We start from the raw sequence: 27,558 nt of genomic DNA on the forward strand, positions 1-27,558 counted from the left end.
TCTTGTATAACAAAAACAAAGCCGGAGGCATCACAATACCAGACTTCAAGACATTCTACAGGGCAGTTGATAGCAAAACAGCATGGTCCTGGTACAGAAACAGATGGATAAACCAATGGAATAGAATAGAAACACCAGAAATCAATCCAAACCACTACAGCCATCTTAAATTTGATCAAGGATCTAAAACCGATTCCTAGAGCAAGGAGTGTCTATTGAATAAATGGTGCTGGGAAAACTGTATTTCCATGTGCAGAAGCATGAACCAAGACCCATACCTTACACCTAACACAAAAATCCACTCAACATGGATTAAAGATCTAAATTGATGACCTGACACCATCAGATTATTAGAGAACACTAGAGAAACCCTGCAAGATATTGGCACCAGCAAAGACTTCTTGGAAAAGACCCCGGAGGCACAGGCAGTCAAAGTCAAAATTAACAATTGGAATTACACCAAATTGAAAAATTTCTGTACTGCAAAAGAAACAGGAAAGTGAAAAGGCAACACACAGAATGGGAAAAAATATTTGCAAACTATGTAATTGATAAAGGATTAATAACCAGAAACTACAAAGAGATAAAGAAACTCCACAACAACAAAACAAACAACCCACTTAAGAGATGAACTAAAGACCTCAATAGACATTTTTCAAAAGAGGAAATCCAAATGGCCAATAGACACATAAAAAAATATTAAGGATCACTAGCCATTAGGGAAATGCAAATCAAAACCACAATGAGGTTTCACCTCACCTCAGTTAGAATGGCTTACATACAGAAATCTACCAATAGATGCTAGCGAGGAAGTGGGGGAAAAGGCACACTAACCCACTTGGTGGGAATGCAAACTGATAAAGCCACTAAGGAAGTCAGTCTGGAGATGCCTCAGAAACCTGAAAATAACCCTACCATACAACCCAGCCATCCCACTCCTTGGAATTTACTCAAAGGAAATTAAATTCGCAAACAAAAAAGTTGTCTGCATCTTAATGTTTATTGCAGCTCAATTCACAATAGCTAAGACCTGGAATCAACCTAAATGCCCATCAACAGAAGACTAGATAAAGAAATTATGGGATATGCACTCCATAGAATACTATACAGCAGTAAAAAAAAATGAAATCTGGTCATTTGCAACAAAATGGAGGAATCTGGAAAACATCATGCTGAGTGAAATAAGCCAGTCCCAAAGGGACAAATATCATTTGTTCTCCCTGATCAGTGACAACTAACTGAGCACCTAAAAGGAAACCTGTTGAAGTGAAATGGACACTATGAGAAACAATGACTTGATCAGCACTTGTCCTGACTGTTGAGGAACAACTTAATACTTTATTCCTTTTAGTATTTTTTTGTTCTACTTAATACCATTGGTAGAACTCTCTAATTAACACACAGTTATTCTTAGGTGTTTAAAATTACCTGAAAAGTGATTCCTGTTAAATATAAGAGTGGGAATAGAGAGGGAGGAGATGTACAATTTGGCACATGCTCAATAGGAACTTGTCCCAAATGGTAGAGTTAGAAACATGCTAGGGGACTCCAATTCAATCTCATCAAGGTGTCATGTACTGATGCCATCTCACTAGTCAAAGTTATAAGTTTCAGCTCATAATTGATCATAATGATAGGATTAAGTGTCAAAGGGATTACATAAACAATACTAGTGTCTGCTAATTCTAACTGATAGAATTAAAAAGGAGAGAATGATCCATCATGGGAAGTGGGAGACACAGCAGACTCATGGAATGGCAGATGTCCTAAACAGCACTCTGGCCTCAGAATCAGCCCTTAAGGCATTCGGATCTGGCTAAAATGCCCATGCATCTTAGGTATGGAAAGCCAAGACATCGTGGGAAATAAAAAATGACCTAAATGAAAGATCTCTGTGAGTGAGATCCCAGCAGAAAGGACGGGCCATCAAAAAAGGAGGTATCTTTCTCTGAAGGGAGGAGAGAACTTCTACTTTGACTATGGCCTTGTCTAAATAAGATCGGAGTTGGTGAACTCAAGAGGCTTCCATAGCCTTGGCAACTCATGACAAGAGCCTCGGGTGATTACTGACTATAAATAAGAGTATCAATTGTTAAATCAACAATGGGAGTCACTGTTCACCTATTCCCCATGTAGGATCTCTGTCCTTAATATGTTGTACTATGTGAATTAACAGCATAACGAATACTCAAAGTACATTATACTTTGTGTTTCTTTGTGGGTGTAAACTGTTGAAATATTTATTTAGTATACACTGAATTGATCTTCTGTATATAAAGATAATTGAAAATGTATCTTCATATGAATGGGATGGGAGAGGGAGTGGTAGATGGGATGGCTGTGGGTGGGAGGGAGTTTATGGTGAAAAAAGCCACTGTAATCCAAAAGCTGTACTTTGGAAATTTATATTTATTAAATAAAAGTTGAAAAAAAGAAAATGAATTATTTTTTTAAATAAATCAGTTTATCAAGGGAAATTATATTCTTTTCACAAAAACAAATACAATTTAATAACTACTGAAATAAATAATCATTTTGTTTTGTTTGAAAGAAAAAAAAGAACAACGCATTTTAAATAAAAGTGATTGATGTGGCTCCTGCAAACGAAATGGTTTTAAATAAAGTTTCAGAATGATTTCTAGAAATTTAAAGGAAAAAAAAAAGGAGAGTTTGAAATAGTGGTTCTTGGATGGTAAAATTTTAGGAGCCGGCATTGTGACATACTGTGTTAAGTTGCTGCCAGCAACACCAGCATCCTATATGGGCATTGGTTCAAATCCCAGCTGCTCCACTTCCAATCAAACTCCCACCTAATGCTTTTGGGAAAGCCGTAAAAGATGGCCCAAGTACTCAGGCCCCTACCACTCATATGGGAGACCTGGAAGAAGTTCCTGGCTCCTGCGTTAGGCCTAGCTCATCCCTGGCCACTGAAGACACTTGGGGATTAAATTAGCAGATGGAGGACCTCTCTCTCTCTCTCTCTCTCTCTGTAACTCTGCCTTTCAAATAAATAAATATTTTTTAAAAAGTAAAATTTCACGGGCCGGCGCCATGTCTCAACAGGCTAATCCTCCACCTTGCGGCGCCGGCACACCGGGTTCTAGTCCCGGTAGGGGCGCCAGATTCTGTCCCAGTTGCCCCTCTTCCTGGCCAGCTCTCTGCTGTGGCCTGGGATTGCAGGGGAGGATGGCCCAAGTGCTTGGGCCCTGCACCCACATGGGAGACCAGGATAAGCACCTGGATCCTGCCTTTGGATCAGCGCGGTGCGCTGGCCGTGGTGGCCATTGGAGGGTGAACCAACAGCAAAGGAAGACCTTTCTCTCTGTCTCTCTCTCTGTCTCCTCTGCCTGTCAAAAAAAAAAAAAAGTAAAATTTCACAGCTCAAAACATAGAGAGTAGTGACATGATTGATATTCCTGTATCAAAATATGCATAGTTTATATTAAAATGTTATGCATTATGTAGAATGCAATAACATTCTATCTTCTTGAACTTCCTGTGATAATTCGGACAGACAATAGATCTCAATCTCTCTTTCTTCAAACATATTTGTTTACTACATGTAGCTTTTATTTTCCCTACTTTAATATTAAATGTCTCTAAGCCAATCATGCTATAGAATTAGTTTATAAGAAATACATATGGATTTAAACATATACATTCAAACTTTTCACTTTCCAATTATCAAAATTCTAATATAAATAATTTTTTAAAGAGTAGTAAGTTATTTTAACAGGCTGGACTTTAGTTTTCCTAGAGTAAAAAGTTTGTTAAATACATCTGGAAAAAGAACAACAAATAAAACAATAAAATCTGGCAAAGTGTCAGTTCGATTTGCATCAAATTACCCAAGATGTAAACAAGAAAATGAGACTGCTTGGCTCCACTAATGCATTGTCATGTTGAGAAGAAATTCAGTTCTCTGCTTCATTCCCATCTGTCCCACAGTTTTCCTAAGCAGGTATTCTAAGAAGCCTTTAAAACATAGTGTTCAGTGTAATCTCACTAGAGGGGCAATTAAAGTGATGCAACGAAAACGTGGTGGAATACCAACAACACAAAGTCGCAAGCCTTTTCCCTTTTCCCAGTAGTGCTCACCTCCCCAACTTACTTGTTTAGCATGAATCAAGTTAAATGAAGCTTAGAAGTCATTATGTTGTGAAATATGTATGGTAAACATGAGAAGCTTATGTCCAAGTTCTGTGGATGTTGGCTGTATATTTCAAAACCAAATCAGCCTTTCAAGTACCTTGGAACAAATGGGAACATCTCAGATGACTGCACACCACAGATATTAAGAACAAGTTTTGCTGGAAGCATATCTACCAGAAATGAATACTGGGCTGACAGTTTCACAGAAAATATTCAAAAACCATTCTCCAGAAAACAAATACAGAGGAATTAATTTTAACATAAAAATTAGAGAAGGAAAAAACAAGAGATCTATTTCTTCAGCTGTTTCACTTCTTTTTATTTATTTTTAAATGAACAGCTAGTATGACAATGTGCCCTGAACCCTGCCCCTGTTTATTTTTACTTCCAAGGCCTTTCCCCAGACCTCAGTGTCTTTGAAACAATACTGTGAGGTTCTCACTACCCACAAGAGAGGGTCATTTCAAGAGAGAAGCCTCTCAAAAAGTAATTCCTCAATTTGGATTTTAAAATTACCTTTGGAAATTCAGTGCAGAGACAGCAGTCTTTGAGAAGGGCTTTGTGGTATTAAAAGGTCTCTTTCTGAATACAGCAAGGCCTTACCTCTTGGGATGGGAAGGAAGAACAGATATAGAAGCCAGGGTTTCCAGTGGACTGTAATCCCCAAGCTTCCAAAAGGAACAGTCTTAGGCACCCATCATTCCCTAAAGAGGCCAGGGTGAGACAACGAGAAGAGCCACGACTCAGAGATGAGGAGAGCACCTAACATGTGGACCCGTTACCAAAGAGCAGTGTGACAGCACGCATCCTATAAGATGCCCACGGAGATAAATGCAGACAACTCAATAAACATTAGCAAAATCCAACAAGAATAACTAAGGATCAAAAGCTACTACCCTATCAAGTGAATCCCAAAACAGCGGCAGTAGTGAAAATCAGAGCCGTAGAAACCTTAAACTCCAATTCACCAATAAACACTCATTAACAATACTGTGCTCTTTGCTGCTTGCTTCTTCAGGGACAGAAGGAGGAACAACAGCAAGAAAGAACAAAACTATGATGAACCATATGTTCTACACTTGATCTTAGCTAAAAGGCTGAGAAGTGATAAATCATACATTCTATAAAAATCTTCAAGAATTTTTAGCAAAATGATCTGTGTTACATAGCAGATGACAGAAATACACAAATGCCTATTTTAAACAGGTAATATAGCACTTCAGTTTAATTAATATACTGAACTTTACTGATTATCAACAGGTATTTTAAAAGTATGCCTAACAGATAGTAGTAGAAATATTCCAACTTGTGACAAAATTACTGTGCTGTCATGTTGCTCTTTCATAGATTGGAGCTCCAATACTCTAGGTAGAAACATGCTATGTTTCAGGCCAGTGTCATGGCTCACTTGGTTAATCCTCTGCCTGTGGTGCCAGGATCCCATATGGGTGCCGGGTTCTAGTCCCGGTTGCTCCTCTGTGTCTGCTGTGGCCTGGGAGTGCAGTGGAGGATGGCCCAAGTGCTTGGGCCCCTGCACCCACATGGGAGACCAGGAAGAAGCACCTGGCTCCTGGCTTCAGATTGGCGTTGCTATGGCTGTAGTGGCCATTTCGGGGGGTGAACCAATGGAAGGAAGACCTTTCTCTCTGTCTCTCTCTCTCACTGTCTAACTCTATCTGTCAAATAAATAAATAAATAAATAAAAATAAACATGTTATGTTTCTAAAAGTTAAAAAAAAGCAACTTAAATGCATGCGAATAAAAATATAAAAGAAATTAAATAAATTTTAAAAATTAAATTAAATTTTTAAAAAGGCATAAATGTACTGCATATAACTTTGGTATTCAGAAACAGTTTATCTGTAGTAAAGGCAACTAAGTGAATCAAACTTGGAGGTAAACCTGGTAAAAAGCAGTAGAAGATAAATAGTGGGCTAGCAGTTGTTACCAAACTTTTAACCAAAAATTAACCTTCATATAAATATAAACATTTGCTAAGGTCATTTTTTTTAAAAAAAATGAGATATAATTTCTAATCTGACCTCTACCACGTGGATCAGTTTATCTAAATACTGTAGCCTATGCATCCATACAACTAGCTCAAAAGGACACACCCTTGAAAGATCCAAGAGATCACATCCGTATCTTGCTCTATTCTAATCCAGTTCATATTAAGCTGCTTGGAAGGTAGAATTTGACACCAAGACAAGGATCATATGAAATCTTGCTCTTTGGTCATCACCTCTCCCCCTCACAGTTTGTCTCTTCTGATTTCTTCCCTACACTCCAGAAACATGCCCATGTGCCTCCTAGGCTTTATGAAAGAAAAAAAAAAAGAAAGAAACTCACAAAACTTCTTTTGATACCATTCCACTCTGAAACTATTCTTCACGGAATCTCTCTAGGCTACTAACAGTCTGTCTGCCATCTTCTCTTTCCAAGTTTCATTTCAGTCAACAATTTCTCTGCTATTATTATGGTACTTCTGGCCTCTGCAAAATTATCAGAACTTAGGAATGCTCTGGAATTGTCCTGTGTTCTCTTCCTCAATCCCAACCCACTTCTCTGAGGGAATTATCATCCTGAATTTGAAAGTGCTTATTCCTACCGTTATATATATATATATATATATATATATATATATATATATATATAACTGATATATATATATATATATTTTACTGATTTTTATACTGTTGCTACACATATTTGGCTTCAAAACTAAATGCAGGGACCAGCACTGTGGCGGAGCGAATAAAGCCGCCTTCTATGGTGCCTGCATCCCATATGGGCACCAGTTCAACTCCCAGTTGTGCCACTTCTGATCCAGCTCTCTGCTATGGCCTGAGAAAGCAGTAGAAAATGGCCCAAGTCCTTGGACCCCTGCACCCATGTCGAGACCTGGAAGAAGCTCCTGGCTCCTGGCTTTGGATCTGCCAAGCTCCAACAGTTGTGGCCAACTGGGGAGTAAACCAGTAGGTAGAAGATCTCTCTCTCTCTCTCTCTGCCTCTCCTCTCTCTGTGTAACTCTTTTTTTTTCATTTATTAAACTTTTATTTAATGAATATAAATTTTCAAAGTGCAGCTTATGGATTACAATGGCTTCCCCCCTCCCATAACTTCCCTCCCACCCGCAACCCTCCCCTTTCCCGCTCCCTCTCCCCTTCCATTCACATCAAGATTCATTTTCAATTCTCTTTATATACAAAAGATCAGTTTAGTATACATTAGGTAACGATTTCAACAGTTTGCCCCCATATAGCAACACAAAGTGAAAAAAATACTGTTGTAGTACTAGTTATAGCATTAAATCACAGTGTACAGCACATTAAAGACAGAGATCCTACATGATATTTTTTAAAAAATTAATTAATTTTCTATGCCATTTCCAATTAACACCAGGTTTTTTTTTCATTTCCAATTATCTTTATATACAGAAGATCGATTCAGTATATAATTAGTAAAGATTTCATCAGTTTGCACCCATACAGAAACACAAAGTGTAAAAATACTGTTTCAGTACTAGTTATAGCATCACTTCACATTAGACAACACATTAAGGACAGATACCACATGAGATGTAAGTACACAGTGACTCCTGTTGCTGACTTAACAATTTGACACTCATGTTCATGGCATCAGTAATCTCCCTAGGCTCTAGTCATGAGTTGCCAGGGCTATGGAAGCCTTTAGGGTTCGCCAACTTCGATCTGATTCCGACAGGGTCATAATCAAAGTGAAAGTTCTCTCTTCCCTTCAGAGAAAGGTACCTCCTTCTTTGATGGCCCCGTTCTTTCCACTGGGATCTCACTCACAGAGATCTTTCATTTAGGTCTTTTTTTTCTTTTCCATGCCTACAATACTCTCATGGGCTCTTCAGCCAGATCCGAATGCCTTATGGGCTGATTCTGAGGCCAGAGTGTTGTTTAGGACATCTGCCATTCTATGAGTCTGCTGTGTATCCTGCTTCCCATGTTGGATCGTTCTCTCCCTTTTTGATTCTATCAGTTAGTATTAGCAGACACTTGTCTTGTTTGTGTGATCCCTTTGACTCTTAGACCTATCAGAGCCATCAATTGTGAACTGAAATTGATCACTTGGACTAGTGAGATGGTATTGGTACATGCCACCTTGATGGGATTGTATTGGAATCCCCTGGCACATTTCTAACTCCACCATTTGGGGCAAGTCCGATTGAGATTGTCCCAAATTGTACATCTCCTCCCTCTCTTTTTCCACTCTTATATTTAACAGGGATCACTTTTCAGGACATACTACAGGGCAGTTGTTATCAAAACAGCATGGTACTGGTACAGAAACAGATGGATAGACCAATGGAACAGAATAGAAACACCAGAAATCAATCCAAACATCTACAGCCAACTTATATTTGATCAAAGATCCAAAACTAATCCCTGGAATAAGGACAGCCTATTCAATAAATGGTGCTGGGAAAATTGGATTTCCACGTGCAGAAGCTTGAAGCAAGACCCATACCTTTCACCTTACACAAAAATTCACTCAACATGGATTAAAGACTTAAATCTATGACCCGAAACCATCAAATTATTAGAGAGCATTGGAGAAACCCTGCAAGATATAGGTACAGGCAAAGACTTCTTGGAAAAGACCCCAGGAACACAGGCAGTCAAAACCAAAATTAACATTTGGGATTGCATCAAATTGAGAAGTTTCTGTACTTCAAAAGAAACAGTCAGACAAGTGAACAGGCAATGGACAGAATGGGAAAAAATATTTGCAAACTATACTACAGATAAAGGGTTGATAACCAGAATCTACAAAGAAATCAAGAAACTCCACAACAACAAAACAAACAACCCACTTAAGAGATGGGCCAAGGACCTCAATAGACATCTTTCCAAAGAGGAAATCCAAATGGCCAACAGACACATGAAAATATGTTCAGGATCACTAGCCATCAGGGAAATGCAAATCAAAACCACAATGAGGTTTCACCTCACCCCGGTGAGAATGGCTCACATTCGGAAATCTACCAACAGCAGATGCTGGTGAGGATGTGGGGAGAAAGGGACACTAACCCACTGTTGGTGGGAATGTAAACTGGTTAAGGCACTATGGAAGTCAGTCTGGAGATTCCTCAGAAACCTGAACATAACCCTACCATACAACCCAGCCATCCCACTCCTTGAAATTTACCCAAAGGAGGGCCGGCGCCATGGCTCAACAGGCTAATCCTCCGCCATGCGGCGCCGGCACACGGGGTTCTAGTCCCGGTCGGGGCACTGATCCTGTCCCGGTTGCCCCTCTTCCAGGCCAGCTCTCTGCTGTGGCCAGGGAGTGCAGTGGAGGATGGCCCAAGTGCTTGGGCCCTGCCCCCGCATGGGAGACCAGGAGAAGCACCTGGCTCCTGCCATCGGATCAGTGTGGTGCGCCGGCCGCAGCGCGCTACCGCGGCGGCCATTAGAGGGTGAACCAATGGCAAAGGAAGACCTTTCTCTCTGTCTCTCTCTCTCTCTCTCTCTGTCCACTCTGCCTGTCAAAAATTAAAAAAAAAAAAAAAGGAAAGAAATTTACCCAAAGGAAATTAATTTGGCAAATAAAAAAGCCATCTGCACATTAATGTTTAGTGCAGCTCAATTCACAATAGCTAAGACCTGACTTTCAATTAAGTAAATAAATCTTAAAAAAAAAAAAAAACCTAAATGCAAAGCTGCATTTCATGTTTCTAAGTTTTGAACAACTTACTTAGTACTTATCTTTTGATAATGTGCTTTTGGCTTTTAATTTCTTTTTTTATCAAAGTAATGTATTTGTCCTGTGGATACATATTCAAGTGTTAATTTGCTTTACTTCCAATACTAGAAAAAATATTTTTACATTCTTAAGCTGATAGACTTTTAAGTTGTTTCAGATTTACTGTTTTTGCTATCCATGCTGCAACGTATATTCTTGTCAAGTCTGTACATGTATGTAGAAGTTCCTCTAAGGTTTATATCTGCATAAAGAATAACTGGGTCATCTTCAACTTTATAAGATTAGGGGTAGAGGCTGGTGCTGTGGCGTAGCAGGCAAAGCTGTGGCCTGCAGTGCCGGCATCCCATATGGGTGCTGGTTCGAATCCCAGTTGCTCCACTTCCAATCCAGCTCTCTTCTATGCCCTGGGAAAGCAGCTGAAGATAGCCCAAGTTCTTGGGCCCCTGCACCAGTATGAGAGACCCAGAAGAAGCTCCAGGCTCTTGGTTTCCAATTGGCGCAGCTTTGGCCTTAGTGGTCGCTTGAAGAGGGAACCAGAGGAAAAAGACCTCTCTCTCTCTCTCTCTCTCTCTCTCTCTCTGTCTCTCTGTCTCTGTCTCTCTGTAACTCTGCATTTAAAATAAAAAAAAAATCTTTAAAAAAAAATTTAGCACCAAAATAATTACACTAGTTTAAAGTCCTGTAAGTCTTTGATTTTTGCTAATTAGATGGGAATGAAATCTTCTTGTGATTATACTGATATGTCCTTTATTATTAACAAGTTCATCACTTCTTGGCCTTTTGGCTAAGATCAAGTGTATTATTAATAAGTTCAAGGTTCTTTCCTATATTTCTAGATCTGCAGGTTTTCTTTGAATTATCTGTTCAAATCTTCTGGTCATTTTCCTATTTGGACATTGCTTTATTAATTTTTAGGAGATCTTGATATTGTTCTGCAAGTCTTTTTACTGACAGTGTCTTTGGAAGCACAGGTTTGTTTCGACTTAGTCACATTTATGAAACTTTTATTTATTTAAAAGTACTTATGAAGCATTTGTCATGTGCTTGGTGCTTCAGAAACTGGAGGCATTGTGGTAAACACAGCCCTGCACATTTATTTAGTGTGCTTTTCACTTAAGGGATATGGAAAACAAACTAATAACATCAGCTGCAGAAGTAAAATTTAAAAACACAAAGCAGGCTAACGGGAATGGCCAAGGCTTCATAGATAGGATATTTAGCAAAGACCTCTTGACAGAGGTTATGTTTGAGAAAAGACCTAATTAAAGCGAAGTTTTGTGCTTTCTCTGATTAAAAAAATATCTGTCCCTACTGCAGGGTCATAAAGATAATGACAGTCTACCCTGTGGTCTTTAAAATGCTTGTGTGTGTGTATGTATGTGTATGTGTGTGCAATAGATCTTGAATAAATTTTTTAACATTTGTATACAGTATAGCAAAGACATCTAACTTTATTTCCATTTTTCTAATCAATTATCCAAGTACACTGATTGAACAGTTTCATTTTCACTTATCTATAATTAGACCTTTGTGATATATGCATGTATATATTTTGGATTTCTCCTTATATCAATTTATCACAAATTTATATCACTTCATGGAAAAGGTCTTTTTCTACCCTCAAAAGTATCTTTTATGTCAATCAATGTTGTCATTTATAATTCATTAATTTTATTATTAGGCTATTTCAACTTAATCCATTTTCCCATTGAAGAATATTCATCCCACTCCTTATAATATTCCCCTTATGCTTATGCTATTATAAATAATGTTGCAATGAACACTAGTTTTCATGTTTGGATAGTGAAAGCTGGCTTACCAATTGAGTTTCAAGGCAGATAAATTCAACAAATTTAACAAGCTAAATTTTAACTTAATGTTTCACTGAGATATATATATATATATACATACACATATACTCACAAACACAGAGCACATAATAAAATAATTCACTAAATACATTACCTTTTGAAGGTAATATAAAATCAATATTATCATTTTATTATCCCTCTAACTGAAAGAATAACAAATACAATTATTAGCTTATTGGTGTTCATTTTGTTTTGCTTTTGAGGTTTTGATATTTTAGCCTTAATATGCCTTTTTGTTATATTTTCCAAAAACTCAAGAGAGTAAATGATTTTAATGAGAGGCTAAGGAATTCTTTTGCAAATTTAGTGACTTTCAATATTTGTTTTCCAAAAAATTGGATACTATGATTGACTTGTCAACTGACAGATCATATAATATTTTTCATGACAAACCACCATGACTTTTGGCTCACTGAGCTGAACGGTTGTTTTAATAACAAAAATCAATTATATAAACAAAAAAATGTAACTAATTCTACAAACTCTCTTTCCTCTTTCTATTGTAAATAACATTTATATATGAGTAAGTTTCCACAAATGGGAAAGGAAGAGCTGAATCCTTCTTATCAAGTTTATTTGAAAGACAGTTACAGAGAAAGGGAGACAGAGAGGTCTTCCATCCGCTCCTTCACTCCCCAGACGGCCGCCAATGGTCAGAGCTCCACCGATCCAAAGCCAGGAACCAGGAGCTTCTTCCAGGTCTCCCACGTGGGTGCAAGGGCCCAGGGACTTGGGCCATTTTCTACCGTTTTCCCAGGTCATAGCAGAGAGCTGGATCAGAAGAGGAGCAGCTGGGACTAGACACAGCGCCCATATGGGATGCCGGTGCATCAGGCCAGGGCATTAACCTGCTGCACCTGTTGTTTTAACAGTTTCTCTATTTCTCTCTCTCTCTCTCTCTCTCTCTCTCTCACACACACACACACCCACAAAACAGCACCTGAAACAGCAATCAATTATTAAGCACCTATTCACTTAATGCCCAAACCTTTTTTAGGTATTCTTTTTTTAAAAAAAATATAACATTTATATAAAGGGAACAAATTTTACGTATTTCACATATATACTTTTAACAGCATAGTGATGCTTTCCACCCTAATCTTCCTCCCTCGCTCATTCCCACTTTTTGTTCCCTTTTCTTATATTTCTTTTAATTTCTAAAATGACATACTTTCAATTTGCTTTCTAAACATAAATTTAAGCCTCCACTAAATAAAGAATTCAACAAGTAGTAAGTAGAAAAATCATTGTTCTTCAAGAGCAGAGATAAGGGCTATAAACAGTAATCAAATATCAAAATGTCAATTTCACTCATATCCATTACTTTTTGGTACTCTATATCAGTTACCACAAATCAAGGTGAGTATGACATTTGTCATTTTGTGGCTGGCTTATTTCACTTCACATGATGATCTCTAGTTGCATCCATATTGCTGCAAAAGACAGTATTTCATTCTTTTTTATGGCTGAGTAGTGTTTAATCATGTATACATACCATAATTTCTTTAGCCAGTCTTCAGTTTATGGGTGTCTGGGTTGATTCGGTATCTTACCTATTGTGAATTTAGCTGCTATAAACGTGGAGGTACAGATTATTATTTTTTCAATTTTATTTAATAAATATAAATTTCCAAAGTACAACTTTTGAATTATAGCGGCAGATTATTCTTTAATATGCTGTTTTCACTGACTTTGGGTAAATTCCCAGGAGTGGAAAGGCTGGGTCATACAGTAGATCTATTTTCAGATTTCTGAAGAATTTCAATATTGCCTTCCATAATGACTGTACTAGTTTAATTCCAACTAACAGTGTGTAAGGATACTTTTTCCCCCACATCCTCGCCAGCATTTGTTAATTTTTGATTGTTGCATAACAGCCATTCTAACTTGGGTGAGGTTAAACCTCTGTGTGGTTTTTATTTGCATTTCCCTATTGGGCTCTGGTGATCCTGAGCATCTTTTCATGTGTCTGTTGGCCATTTGTATTTCATCTTTTAAAAAAAGCCTGTTTATATCTTAGCCCATTTCTTAACTGGACTGAATGTTTTGTTGCTATTAAATTTCCTGAAGCCCTTATATATACTGGATATTAACCCTTTATCAGATGTATAATTTGACAACATTTTCTTCCATTCTGTTGGTTGCTTCTTCACTCTGTTGAGTGTTTCCTTTGCTGTGCAGAAATTTCTTAGCTTCTTAATGCCCATTAGTAGATTTAAAAAAAACTGAGGTTTTTAGAAGTTAAGAATTATTCTAGGCATAAGACATAGTACAGCAGGCAAAAATCACTACTACAGCATGTATCTACCTAGGTTTTCACATCTTAAAATATTAATAACAATACTGACTTCATAATTATTTTTCAAATATATTTTCGTTGTAAGGCCCCCAAATTTACATTTTTTGAAGATGGAAATCTATATATAATCAGAAATACGGACACATGCTCACACACACATGCACACACTGAAAAAACAATACACTTTTTATAATGTACTACCAAATATATTCTGAACTTTGTTTCTTCTTTAGGCAATTTGATAGAGACTATTGTTCCACCACTGATATGATTTGGTCCCCAGCATGATTCAATTAGTTTAAATTTTACTTTATGTTTAAAATTTATTTATTTTGGAGACAAAGAGAGATTGGATGAGAGAAGCCAACATACAAAAAGACAGAAATAGCTCCATTCTACTTGTTCACTACCCTAAATAAGCCTCCAATGGTTAGAAATGGGCTAGGGCTAAAGCCCAGAGCCAGGAATCCAATCCAGGCCTCAAATGTGAGTGACAGAAATCCAATCACTTGAGACATCACCACTGACTCCTAGGGTCTACATGAGCAGGAAGTTGGAGTTAGGAGTCAGAGTCTGGCATTGAAGTCAAGTACACTGATATGAAATGCAGGCATCTTTACCAGCACCTCTAGTTTGAGTTTTTTCATCTCAATATTATAACTTAAGTGTAAACAAGGTATCTATGTATCCAACAAGTTATTTAGGTACAACACATCAGTGCATAGACTATTTGTTATTGCTTATTCAACTTACTTTTTAGGCAGCTTCATTTTTTTTACCTTTTCTTCAGCATGTTCATCTGATATACCCACATGACATCCTAGGGCCAACAAAGTCCTAGAAAACAAAACCAAGGTAAGGTACAATAAGCCATTTTTAACCAATTGTCTGTTCACAATCTTCAAGGCTATTTCTAGTCTTAGGCCGTTATAAATGAATAACCTCACATAACTAACACACATATGGTATCCTATATCTCTATATACTAGCTAGCTAGCTATCCATCTATATTATCTAAATAAAGAATGTGCCAATTAAATTGGGATTTATTGGTCATGGAAAAAAAGAAATTTGACTCTCAGGAATTAATAAAGTTTATACTTATTGAGATATTGTCTAGTGGAAATGCAGACTCCTTGATTAATTCTCTAAAAATCAATAAATTCTATTCAGTGCCACCAAGTACCAGATTCTATGTCACAGAAAATGGGTATTGATAATACAATGTCCAATTACAGTGAGATACCTATATGGCTATGAAATACAAAGAAGAGACACCAAACTCAGCTCTGATGGAATTCAAGGTTGATGATAATATGAAGATTTATTTTGAATTCAGGTAATTAAGCCTATAGGTGCATATGCATCAACAAATAGTCTGACATCTATGGTATGGCATAGCAGGTTAAGATAGCACCTGCAATGTTGGCATCACATATGGGTGTCAATTCAAGTCCTGGCTAATGCATTTGGGAAAAACAAGGAAGGATGGTGCAAGCACTTGGACCCCTGTCACCCACACTGGAGATAAGGATGAAGCTCCTGGCTCCTAGCTTTGCCTGATCTATCCCCAGCTGTTGTGGACATTTAGGAATGAAGATTATTCTCTCTCTCTCTCTCTCTCTCTCTCTCTGGCTCTCTAACTCTATATGTCAAATAAATAAATCTTTAAAAATATTCTAATTATAATATATCTTTCCAAGATTATGCATAAAATTGGCAGCAAATATCAAATTCTTGTATACTTCAACAGTTACCATCACTATAAATTACCTGAGCATGGAGTTAATTTGAGTCTACACTGAGAAACAGTGGAGTTATAAGCTAACTGCAAAAGTAGGATTGAACTAAAGAAAATTCCATTAGTTAATGTCATCCTTAAGGATTCTGAGAGGGAGACAATGCCTTCTGCAAGCTATGCTACTACCTTTGCATAACTAATTATTCAACCTCATAATCTTCTTCCAGTATAAACCACCTAAAAAAGTGTGAACAGCGACATACTACATCAGAGTTACTTAAAGACACAAGTCAATAAATATTTGAGATATAATTATTTATAAGGCACTTTGTCATATACGTTTCTGTTGAACAGCTCTTAAAATATGATGGGAGAAAATGAATAATCATAACAAAACCAAGTAGGGACTAAAATAAGGAAAAAATTTTGAGATATTCAAAAAATAATTAACACTTAAAAGGTAAAGTCATGTAAGAATGACTGATAGAGAGATGAGAACACCAGAGTTTCAAGTTAGCAGACAATAAGGACAACCTACAGAAGTGGAATTTGTGGGTCCATGTTGAAGGGGCAGGGAAGAGTTGGCTGAAACATGGGAACTGATCATGGGTTGTGGGTTAGAGTCAAGTATGTGCCATGGTACATACTTACTAAATATTACTTAGTAAGTGTGATGCTTAATTTTATATGTCAACTTGGGTGAGTCACATTCCCAGAAATTGGATCAAACATTTTGGAGGTCACTATAAGGTGCTTTTTCGATGAAACTGACATGTAATTGATTTTGATTAAGCAAATTTCCCTACAGTCAGTTGAAGCCCCCCCCCCAAAAAAAAAAAAAAAAAAAAGAAGCAACAGCCTGACCTTTCCCAAGCCAGAGTTAATTCTCCAGAAGATGGCCTCTGAACTCTGTGTCTCTTTCCTGGGTCTCCAGCCTGCAGGCTACCTCATCAGATTTTGGACTCACCCAGTCCCCTTAATCACATGACCAAAATCCCTGGAGTAAGTCTCTCTCTCCCTCTCTAACACACACACACACACACACATCACACACACACATCATCATCACCTAAATGTTTGAAAGATCATATTGGCTATAAAATTCAGGATAGATAAAGGGAGCCAGAATGCATTTCAGCTATATCAGTGGGGAGCACTTTATATTTCCAGGTAAGAAATAATGGCAGCATAGACTAACAGAGTGCAGTGTGCTAAGAGGTTTGTAACTGATGGTGTGGTGACAAAATCATTAGTTATGGAATAAAAGAGGTAGATGGATTAAAATGCAATCAAGATTATCTCAATAGATGCATAGAAAACATTTGATAAAATACAATACCCTTTCATGATGAAAACTCTAAGCAAATTGGATTTAGAAGGAACATTCCTCAATATAGCCAAGGAAATTTATGAAAAGCCCGTGGCCAGCTTCCTACTGAATGGGGAAAAGTTGGAAGCATTCCCACTGAGATCCAGTACCAGACAGGAATGCCCACTCTCACCACTGCTATTCAATATAGTACTGGGAGTTTTAGCCAGAGCCATTAGGCAAGAAAAAGAAATCAAAGGGATACAAATTGGGAAGGAGGAAGTCAAACTATACCTATTTGCATATGACATGCTTCTATAATATAGGGGATCCAAAAGACTCCACTATGAGACTATTGGAACTCATAGAAAAGCAGGATATAAAGTCAATACAAAAAATCAACAGCCTTTGTATATATAGACAATGCCATGGCTAAGAAAGAACTTTTAAAAACAATTCCATTCATAATAGCAGCAAAAACAAATACCTTGGAATAATTTTAACCAAGCATGTCAAAGATGTCTACAATGCAAGTTACAAAACATTAAAGAAAGAAATAAAATGAGATACAAAATATGGAAAAATCTTCCATGTTCATGGATTGGAAGAATCAATATCATCAAGATGCCCATTCTTCCAAAAGCAATTTTCAAATTCAATGCAATACCAATCAAAATACCAAAGACCTTCTTCTCAGATGTGGAAAAAATGATGCTGAAATTCATATGGAGGCACAGAAAACCTTGATTAGCTAAAGCAATCTTACCCAACAAAAACAAAACCAGAGGTATCACAATACCAGACTTCAAGACATATTACAAGGCAGTTACAATCAAAACTGCCTGGTACGGGTACAAAAACATATGGATAGACCAATGGAACAGAATAGAAACCCCAGAAATCAATCCATACCTCTACAACCAATTTATATTTGACCAAGGAGCTAAAACCAATCAACTTGAATTAAACCTAAATCTATGAACTGATAACATAAAACTGAGAACACTAGGGAAACAGTGCAACATATTGGCACAGGCAAAGAATTCTTGGAAAAGAACTAAGAGGTAACAAATGGGATTACTTCAAATTGAGAAGTTTCTGTACGGCAAAAGAAACAGTCAGGAAAGTGAAGAGGCAACTGACAGAATGGGAGAAATTATTTGCAATCTATGCAACTGAAAAAGGATTAATAACCAGAATCTACAAAGAGATCAAGAAACTCCACAACAACAAAACAATCAACCCACTTAAGAGATGGGCCAAGGACCTAAATAGAGATTTTTCAAAAGAGGAAATCCAAATGGCCAACAGACACATGAAAATATGTTCAGGATCACTAGCTGTCAGGAAATGCAAATCAAAACCACAATGAGGTTTCACCTCAATCCAGTTAGAATGGCTCTCATACAGAAATCAAGAAACACCAAATGCTGGTGAGGATGTGGGGAAAAAGGTACCTTAATCCACTGCTGGTGGGAATGTAAACTGGTAAAGCCACTATGGAAGACAATATGGAAATACCTCAAAAATCTGAATATAGACCTACCATATGACCCAACCATCCCACTCCTGGGAATTTACCCAAGGGAAATGAAATCAGTAAATAAAAGAGTTATCTGTACCTCCAAGTTTATTGCAGCTCAATTCACAATAGCTAAGACATGGAATCAACCTAAATGCACATGAAACAAAGGCCATCTAAAGGTACAATTTAAAAAATTGTCATGGGACTCCAAATGCCCATCAACCAAAAGCTAGATAAAGAAATTGTGGAATATGTACAATATGGAATATTAAACAGCAGTAAAAAAAAATCTGATCATTTGCAACAAAATGGATCAATCTGGAAAACTTCACACTTGGTGAAATAAGCTGGTCCCAAAGGGTCAAATACCATATGTTCTCCCTGATCTGTGAGAATTAATAGCATACCTAAAATAAAAGCTGTAGAAATGAAATTGATACTTTGAGAAGCAATAAGTTGATTAGCCCTCATCTTGACTGTTGAGGAACAATTTTCTATTTTTACTTTTTATTTTTTTTCTCTTCTTCATATTATATGTTGAACTCTTTACTTAACAGAGTTAATCATGTATGTAAAGTCCATTGAAAATAGATCTCAGTAAAAAATAAAGAGGGGGAATAAAAGAGCAAGGAGAAAGTTTGTAACTGTATAGCTGTATAGTTCTGCATACAGTCCTATGGACTTACTTCTAAGGGTACAGTATAAAAATTTGTAATGGGACTCCAAATCCCATTAAAATTGGTATTTAAAAATGCCATCTTAATGGTCAAAGTGATCATATTAAGTGTTAAAGTGAACATATAGATAGGATTAAGTGTTAAACAGTTCAGATAAATGGCATTAAGTGCCTGGTAATAATAATAGACAGAATTTAAAAGAGGGAATGCTCAACATGGGAAGCAGCCCACACAGTAGATTCATAGAATGACAATCACTTTAAGTAACACTCTGACCTCAGAATCAGCCCTTAGGGCATTCAGATCTGGCTGAAAAGCCCATGAGAGCATTTTGGACATGGGAAGCCAAGATACTGTGGCAAATAATATCCTACATGAAGGATCTATGTAAGTGAAATCCCAGTGGAAAGAAGGGGCCATCAAAGAATAGTTCCTTTTATCTGAAGGAAGGATAGAGAACTTCCACTTTGCTTATGGCCTTGTCTAAATACTGATGGGGTTTGTGGTCACAGAAGGCTTCCATAGCTTTTGTAGCTCATGGCAAGAGCCTCGGGTGACCATTGACACCATAAATAAGAGTGTTAATTGCTGAATTAACAATAGAAGTCACTGTGTACTTACTCCCCATGTAGGACCTCTGTCCTTAATGAGCTGTACTATGAGAATTAACTGCAAAACTTGTTCTCAAGCAGTACTTTATTCATTGTGTGTGTATGTGTGTAGGTGTAAACTGTTGAAATATTTACTTAGTATAGAGTGGGTCTTCTGTATATAAAGTTAATTAAAAATGAAACTTAATGAAGAAAGGCATGGAAGAGGGAGTAGTGGTGGGATGGGATGAGGGTGGGAGGGTGGGTATGGGGGGGGGGTGAGAACCACTATATTCCTAAAATTGTACCTATGAAATTTGTATTCATTAAATAAAAGCTTTAAAAATACAATCGAGAAAGCAAGAAGCCAAGGTAGTATCTTAACCTGCTATGTAGCAGTTAACATTCCACTTGAACACCCACATCCCATATGTGTGTCCCTAGGTTTGAGTTCCAGCTCTGTTTCCAATTTCAACTTACTGTTAATTCACATTCTAAAAGGTTTCAAGTGATGGCTCAAGTAGTTGGATTCTTGTCTCTCACATGGGGGACCAGACTGATTTCCTGGTTCCTGATTTTGACCTGGCCCATCCCTAGCTGTTGCAGGAATTTGGGGGAGTGAATCAGTAGATGGAAGATCTTTCTATCTGTCTGTCTGTCTCTCGCTCTCTCTCCCTCTTTGTCCCCCCTTTCCTTTCCTCCTGTTCTTCTTTCCCTTCCTGCCTCCATACCTCTATCTCTCCCTCCCTTACAAAAATGAAAATTGATAAACTTTTTTTAAAAAAGAAAATCATGGGTAGGGGAAAAGGAAACATCATAGATAACACCTAGACATCTGGTCTGTGTTCTGTGTGCAGGGACACTTGATGCCATAAGAGAGGAAAACTGAAAGAAGCCTGAGATCGGAAAAGATAAAAAATCAGAAACTTGAGGTACCTTTTCAATATTCAAGCAACTTGGTATCTGAGAAAATGTCAAGTATTGGATACTATCTTAGGACTAGGTATATGAGTACAGTGTTGAGTTAAATCTTGTTTTGTACTTTGGGTGGATATGATGCATCAATGTTGGTTTATCAATTGTAAAAAGTATACCCCTCTTGTGGCAGATATTAATATTGAGGGCAGCTACACACATGGGGCAAAGTATTTAGGATGTCTCTGTACTTTCAATTTTTTTGGGAACCTAACAATGTCCTGAAAGATTTAATCTTAAAGAAAATCAAAGTCCCTGTCTTCATTCATCACCATGTAGTTGAAAAAATAAATATCAAATAACTTCAGAAAGTAATATTGGGGAGGCTATAAAAATTCTATAAGGTATTACAAGAGAGGAGGAACCATTGGCTGGGAGATTACAATAGAGGAATAAGGAATAATACTTGAGGGATATGTATGGAGTAATCTATCAAAGAGTGAGCCAAAGACCTTTCTAAACAAAAGAAACAGAGCAGGTGAGGCAGTAAAAAGTTTCACTCATTGGAGGAAAGAGACGATGGGGGCTGGAACACAAGAAACAAGCAGAACAGGGGTAAAAGATGTGCTGAGAAACAGAAGATGTCAAATCCTACAGGCCCTGAACACCCTCCTGAGGATATGGGATTCTATCCAAGTGTTATACTTACTGCTCCTATTACCCTGCTCCTCCTCCCTACCCTTCCACCACGTAAGAGTACTTCCAAAAACAGAAAAGTTTATTTTAGTACAAAAGAATTTTGAAATCCTTGATAATTTTACTTTTTTTTTTTTGACAACCAGAGTTAGACAGTGAGAGAGAGAGAGAGACAGAGAGAAAGGTCTTCCTTTTTCCGTTGGTTCACCCCTCAAGTGGCCGCTATGGCCAGTGTGTTGCGGTCGGCGTGCTGTGCCGATCTGAACCAGGAGCCAGGTACTTCCTCTTGGTCTCCCATGTGGGTGCAGGGCCTAAGGACCTGGGTCATCCTCCACTGCACTCCCGGGCCACAGCAGAGAGCTGGACTGGAAGAAGAGCAACCGGGACAGAATCCGGCACCCCGACCGGGACTAGAACCTGGGGTGCCAGCACCACAGGCGGAAGATTAGCCTAGTGAGCCGCGGCACTGGCCTGAAATCTTTGATAATTTTTTGTATACATTTCTCATCAAGTTTTGAAGACCTGTTAAATAAATGCATAAAATATTTTCTAAAAACAATTTAAAGGAAAAATATTTGGCCAAAAAATGATTTCATTGAATTCTCACTATAATTTTGTTAATTTATAAAGAAACATTGTATGTAAGTACATCTCACAATGAGTAAATATCATAACATGAATTTCTAAAACATGATTTATGCAGAAATTATTATCTAGAATTTGAAAAACATTGTATGGACTGAAAATCCAACCAGAAATGAAAACTTTAGTAACACTGGCACATTTGGTGACATGTGGCAGGCATGCTTTAACAAGCTGCACTGTTTTTAAACAGGGTGTCAGAATTGTGCAGTACTGTGCAATTCACAAATGATAATCCAAGTCTAAAGTAAGGTGACTTTGACAATAATTTACATGTTGGAACATCACAGAAAGTGCATCAAAAATTCACATTCTCATTAAATCACCCTCAACCAGAAATGAGAGATAATGCAATATAATTTCTTTATTTGTTATTTGACAACTCTCAGGATTTGAATGGTAAATATGTCAATCTCTGCCATAATATATCATAAACTAAACAGGGGTGGGCATTTGGTGTAGTGAGTAAAATGCACCTTGCAATGCCTACATTCCACATTGGAGTCCCTGGGTTTGAGTTCTGGCTCCCCTTCTACTTCCAACTCCTGTCAGTGCAGACCTTGCTAGGTATAGGTAATGGCTCAAGTAGCTGGGTCTCTGCCTTCTATGTAGGAGACCCAGGCTGGGTTCCTGGGCCCCAGCTTCAGCCTGGCCAAGAGCTGACCATTGCAGGTTCATGCAGGGCATGAATCAGATGACCAGCGAATAGGAGTTCTCTGTCTCCCTCGCTCTCTCTCCCTTCTACCCTCCCCCCAACAAATAAAAACAAACACACACTTTAAAAATTAAAGACTATATACATACTTCCTCTCTCAGACACATGGTACAACAGACTTTATCAATATTCTACCATTTGCCTCCTCCTTATATCCATGAAGTAGATACATTTTGATCCCCATTTTACCAAGGGGAAAGAAATCTAAGGTTAGAAAAACTGAGTCACCTAGTAAAATTGCTTTACTAGACCATTCATCCCCAGAGGCTGGGCTCTTACCTGCCAAGAAAATTAGAGAACAAAGGAAACAGAGAAAAAATAGACTGTGCTTCCTCTAACCTACTGGAATTCAACAAAGTTTGAATTTTGAGTAAGGTGTGCTTTTCCCTCCTGATTTGGCTTTTGAAGAAACAGATGGCATCAGTTCATCCTAAAACCATTTAAATATATACTACTTAGCTATAAGAAATATCAACAAAGAAATGTTATGAATTAGCTCATAGAAAGAATCATTAGCATTCATCACAGGATACATAGAGTTTGATGATTAGTCAAACAAACCACCAGTAGCTGTAAGGAACCAGACTGGATTACATGCAGTAGTCTAAGACTCAACATAGTAAATGTAAATAGGAGATTTCTAAACTCCAGGGAATGCTCTTCACAGTAGCTGGCCTCCCTGTCAATCACTACAATGATGTGGAATGTGCTGCAAATTTAACTACACTATGTTAAATCGTGACCCGGTTGTAAACAATGGGGAAATAATGAGCACTGTGAATTAGTAAGCCAAATATACAAGCCTCACAGTCACAAAGAAAGATGAGATACTGAATATAAAGGCATTTCAAAAAGTTTGTGGAAAATGGAATTAAGAGGTAAGTTTATGTAGAAGGGATATTCCATGCACATGGAGGGATTTGAAAAAGTTTGTGGAATATGCATATTAGAAAACACTGCATGGATTTCAATATTTTTGCAACAAAAGATACATCTTTTCTTTTCATTTTCTCACAGACCTGTTGAAGTACCCTTGTACAAGTACCCTGGCCATGGTAATAATTTTGCATTCTTCATTACAAGCAAATCTCATCATTTTCTACCTTAAAGAGGTTCTCAATTTACTTGATTTGTATGTACTACTTTTTTCTTTAAGTTATTAGTAAAACTTAAACTCACTCTCTGCTTCTTTTATTTACTTCTATAATAATTAATCTCCATCTTTAAGAATATATACCTGCACTCAAATACTAAAATCTGAAACAGTTCTTAAGTTTGATGATCTGGATTTGATGGAACAACTCCTTACTCTTAACAAAACTAAGACAAACCAAAAGGACAAAGGTATTGTTTCATAGCTACTATAAAACTGCATTAGCATAGATGACCTATTTGGATAAATTCAGTTATATAAGACATGAGAGGTGGGAAGAGGGGGGAGGTTGCATTGTTGTATAGTGGTTAGAGCTGCCAGTTGTGATGCAGGCATCCCATATGGGCCCCTGTTTGTGTCCCAGCTGCTTGGCTTCCTATGCAGCTCCCTGCTAATGGACTGGAAAAGCAGCAAAGATTGGACACCTGCCACCCACATGGGAGTCCGAGAAGAAGCTTCTGGCTTCAGCCTAGTCCTGGCCATTGCAGCCATCTGGGGAGTGAACCAGTGGATGGAAGATTCTTTCTCTCACTTTATCTCTGTAACTCTGACATTCAAAGGAAGGAAGGAAGGAAGGAATGGAAGGAGGGAGGGAAGGAGGGAGGGAAAATATAAGACATCAAGATTGAAAAAGGGGCAAAGTTACAGGCCTTCAAAAATATTTTCTGAACTTTTCTATATCAAAATTTGAAAATACATTCCTTCCTTTATTCTGTGTTAGTCCCATTTTTCCATCTGCAAAGGTAAGGGGTAAATTCAAGAAATCAGCCAACAAAAAATCACTGAAAAGCAAATGTCCCTTTACAAGATAACACAATATAGCCTATATTAACTTTTTTCAAAGTATATTGTTCAGATGAAATGGTCCCCAGAGCCATTTCCTCAGAAAGAGTGCAATGGTCAAATAACTTTGGTAAAAACCATAAACAAATTTCTTCTCATTTTAGAGATTCACAGTATATAGTAACATATTAAAGTTCTGAAAAGGCCATCGATAAAAACAAACTTATTTAACTGTTTTTGTTAGGTAGGAAGTCAGTTATGAGCTTATGTGTGTGTGACAAAGGCCTAAAGAGAAGACATCTATGTCCAGCATATGCATCTGCATCTCAAAGTCATCCCGATAATGTTTCAGGAGCAGCCTGGCCTTTGCATCCTGCCCTGCCCCCTTCTACCTGATATCCTGCCAGGTGGAGGTCCCTGCCCCTTCTGCCTGACAAATCTTCCACAATCTCCCAGATGCAGCCCAATATCTGCATTTCAAACACCCTGCTCCAGATCCCGATTCTCTAGGGCGTCCTGCTCACCCTTCCTCTGAACCCAGGATGGCGATGGCGCCAGCTAGGCTTCCTCCTGTCTGATACCTTCAAGGGAAAACTCAGATAGGAGCTTCTTAATATTTACAGCCATAAATTCCTTTGTTTCAGGAGGAGATGTGTGAAGACAGAGACCCATCTCCTTAAAAACCCCTAGCCTCAACCGGACTGTGCGCTCAGCCCTCTGCCTCTCTGCTGAGCCGCCCGCCTGGCCTGCCCAGGTGTAATCTCTCTACTCAACCATGTAACCTCACTCCACCCCCCCGCCCAGTCCACGCAACTGGGCACTCTCTCAGGTCCTATCTGGAGAGGTGCCCATCCATCCTTACAGATGTCCCTTCCCTAATAAACCTTGCTATTTTACCTCCCACTACTCTCTGTCTCATGCTTGAATTCTTTCTTGCGCGAAGACAAGAACCCTGAAATTTCTCTGGTAACATTTTAATTCAGCATCGTATAAATATATTAGATCAGTGCTTCTCAAACTTTTGTTGGTAAAGATCTAATTTTCATTTACTATCCAGTAAATCATGATTCTCTGATAAAACTATTAGATAAAGAAATTTTCAAAATGAGGACATATAAGAGATGAGTCTACATTTTATTTAGTAGATTTGATAGATATCAAATAGCTCCCTGAAATTGGTAAAGCTTCCTAAATATTTAATACATATTTTTAAAATTACTGAGTTTAAATTTTTTTAAAGATGTTTTTATTTGAAAGGTAGAGTTACAGAGAGAGGGGTGGAGAGACAGAAAGAGATCATTCATCTGTTGGATCACTTCTTAAATGGCCAAAAGCCAGGAGCCAGGAGTTTACTCCAGGTCTCCCATGTGAGTGCAGGGACCCAAGAACTTAGGTCATCCTCCACTGCTCTCGCCCAGTATATTAGCAAGGAGCTGCACTGGAAGTGGAGCAGCCAGGATTTGAACCAGTGTTTATAAGGGATGCTGGCACCACAGGCAGCAGCTTAACCCACTATGCCACAATGCTGGCTCCAACATTTAATATCTTCACTAATTGTATGACAAACCAGTAATAATTATGATTGACCCTGGTCCCTGCTCTCTGGCTCACATCCTGAGTAATATTATTTTGAATCACAGAACAGTAACATTCTGTAATACCCACAAACTCCAGGCAGATACCTTTTGGAAAATGCAGATGTAGACACAATAGTGTCAAAATCTAATTCCAAACAAATTCTGATCCAGTCTAGTTATGCATTATGGAAAGTTCCAGTTGTAATTAAAATAAATCCCAGCTGAATTTAAGTATAACATCAATCTCTGTTTTTTTTTTTTTTTTTTTTTTCCCAGGTAAGGCAAGTTGTCAAGTAGGAAATGTGAAGACACTTACTTCAGGGTCTCAAGTGACATCTGTAAATTATAATTGCGTTCCTGTTCAGGCAACTTGGAGAACTCCACCAGACATGGGTGTTGTCTCTTATTGTCATCTCTAACCTGAAACAAGACAGCAAATTGGCATTTAATAGTCTCCCATGTCAGACACTAACAATGCTAAGTCAACCGTGTGGTCAAACATGGAGGTAGGAAGGTAGAGGTAGAAAATCAGAGGGAAAACCCAGATCGTAGCCCCAGTAGAGCTGCTCCTGTGACTTCCAGCACAGCTGATGGTGGAGGTCAGTAGGAAAGGCTGCCGCTCTCTGTGTTCCCTGCTGGCATCTGTTTGGAACTGCCTCAGCTTCCTTAGCCTTCTGCCATGGACAACAACATGTTGGCTCACTTAGCTCTTTCCAGCATTCATGTAAATCTCGCTTCCTCACTGTTCACACTGTCCACCTTCTTAATATGCTAGTCTTCCCATCCTCCCTTTTTTTGCCCCTAATCCTTACCACCTTCTCACAGACTGTGTCATTTTTATGTGGTTATTGTCTGCCACCTCTAACTAGATGGTAAGTTCAAAGAAGCAAGGATTTGTGGGTTTTTTTTTTTTTTTGTTTTGTTTTTTTTGTATTTTGTTGTTTTTGGTTCTGTTTCTTACATATTCCAAACACCTACAACATGAGTGGCAAGTCATGGACATTCACTAAGTGTTTTATGAACTGAGTTTTATATAAAAAGGTATGGTAACATTTTAGTATTAATTTGTATTCATTTTTGTTTTGTGCCAAACAATTAGAGACATTAATGACATGAGTGATTGATACAAACGCATCCTCTATGAGTTACCTCTTGCTGTCACAAATCACTCCACTAT

General features: G+C 38.0%; 1 protein-coding gene across 1 annotated transcript in view; it reads right to left on the reverse strand.

Annotated features, from left to right (window-relative positions):
• RYR2 (ryanodine receptor 2) overlaps positions 1 to 27,558 on the reverse strand; it is a 776,922-nt gene that overhangs the window by 289,752 nt on the left and 459,612 nt on the right. The window contains exons 24-25 of the mRNA XM_062210679.1: positions 26,698 to 26,801; positions 14,812 to 14,895 (exon numbers count right to left, since the gene is read on the reverse strand). Of these exons, the coding sequence (XP_062066663.1) occupies positions 14,812 to 14,895; positions 26,698 to 26,801 (188 nt within the window). The remainder of the gene's footprint in view (positions 1 to 14,811; positions 14,896 to 26,697; positions 26,802 to 27,558) is intronic.

This window comes from Lepus europaeus, chromosome 14 (assembly GCF_033115175.1).
Source record: "Lepus europaeus isolate LE1 chromosome 14, mLepTim1.pri, whole genome shotgun sequence".
NCBI lineage: Eukaryota > Metazoa > Chordata > Mammalia > Lagomorpha > Leporidae > Lepus > Lepus europaeus.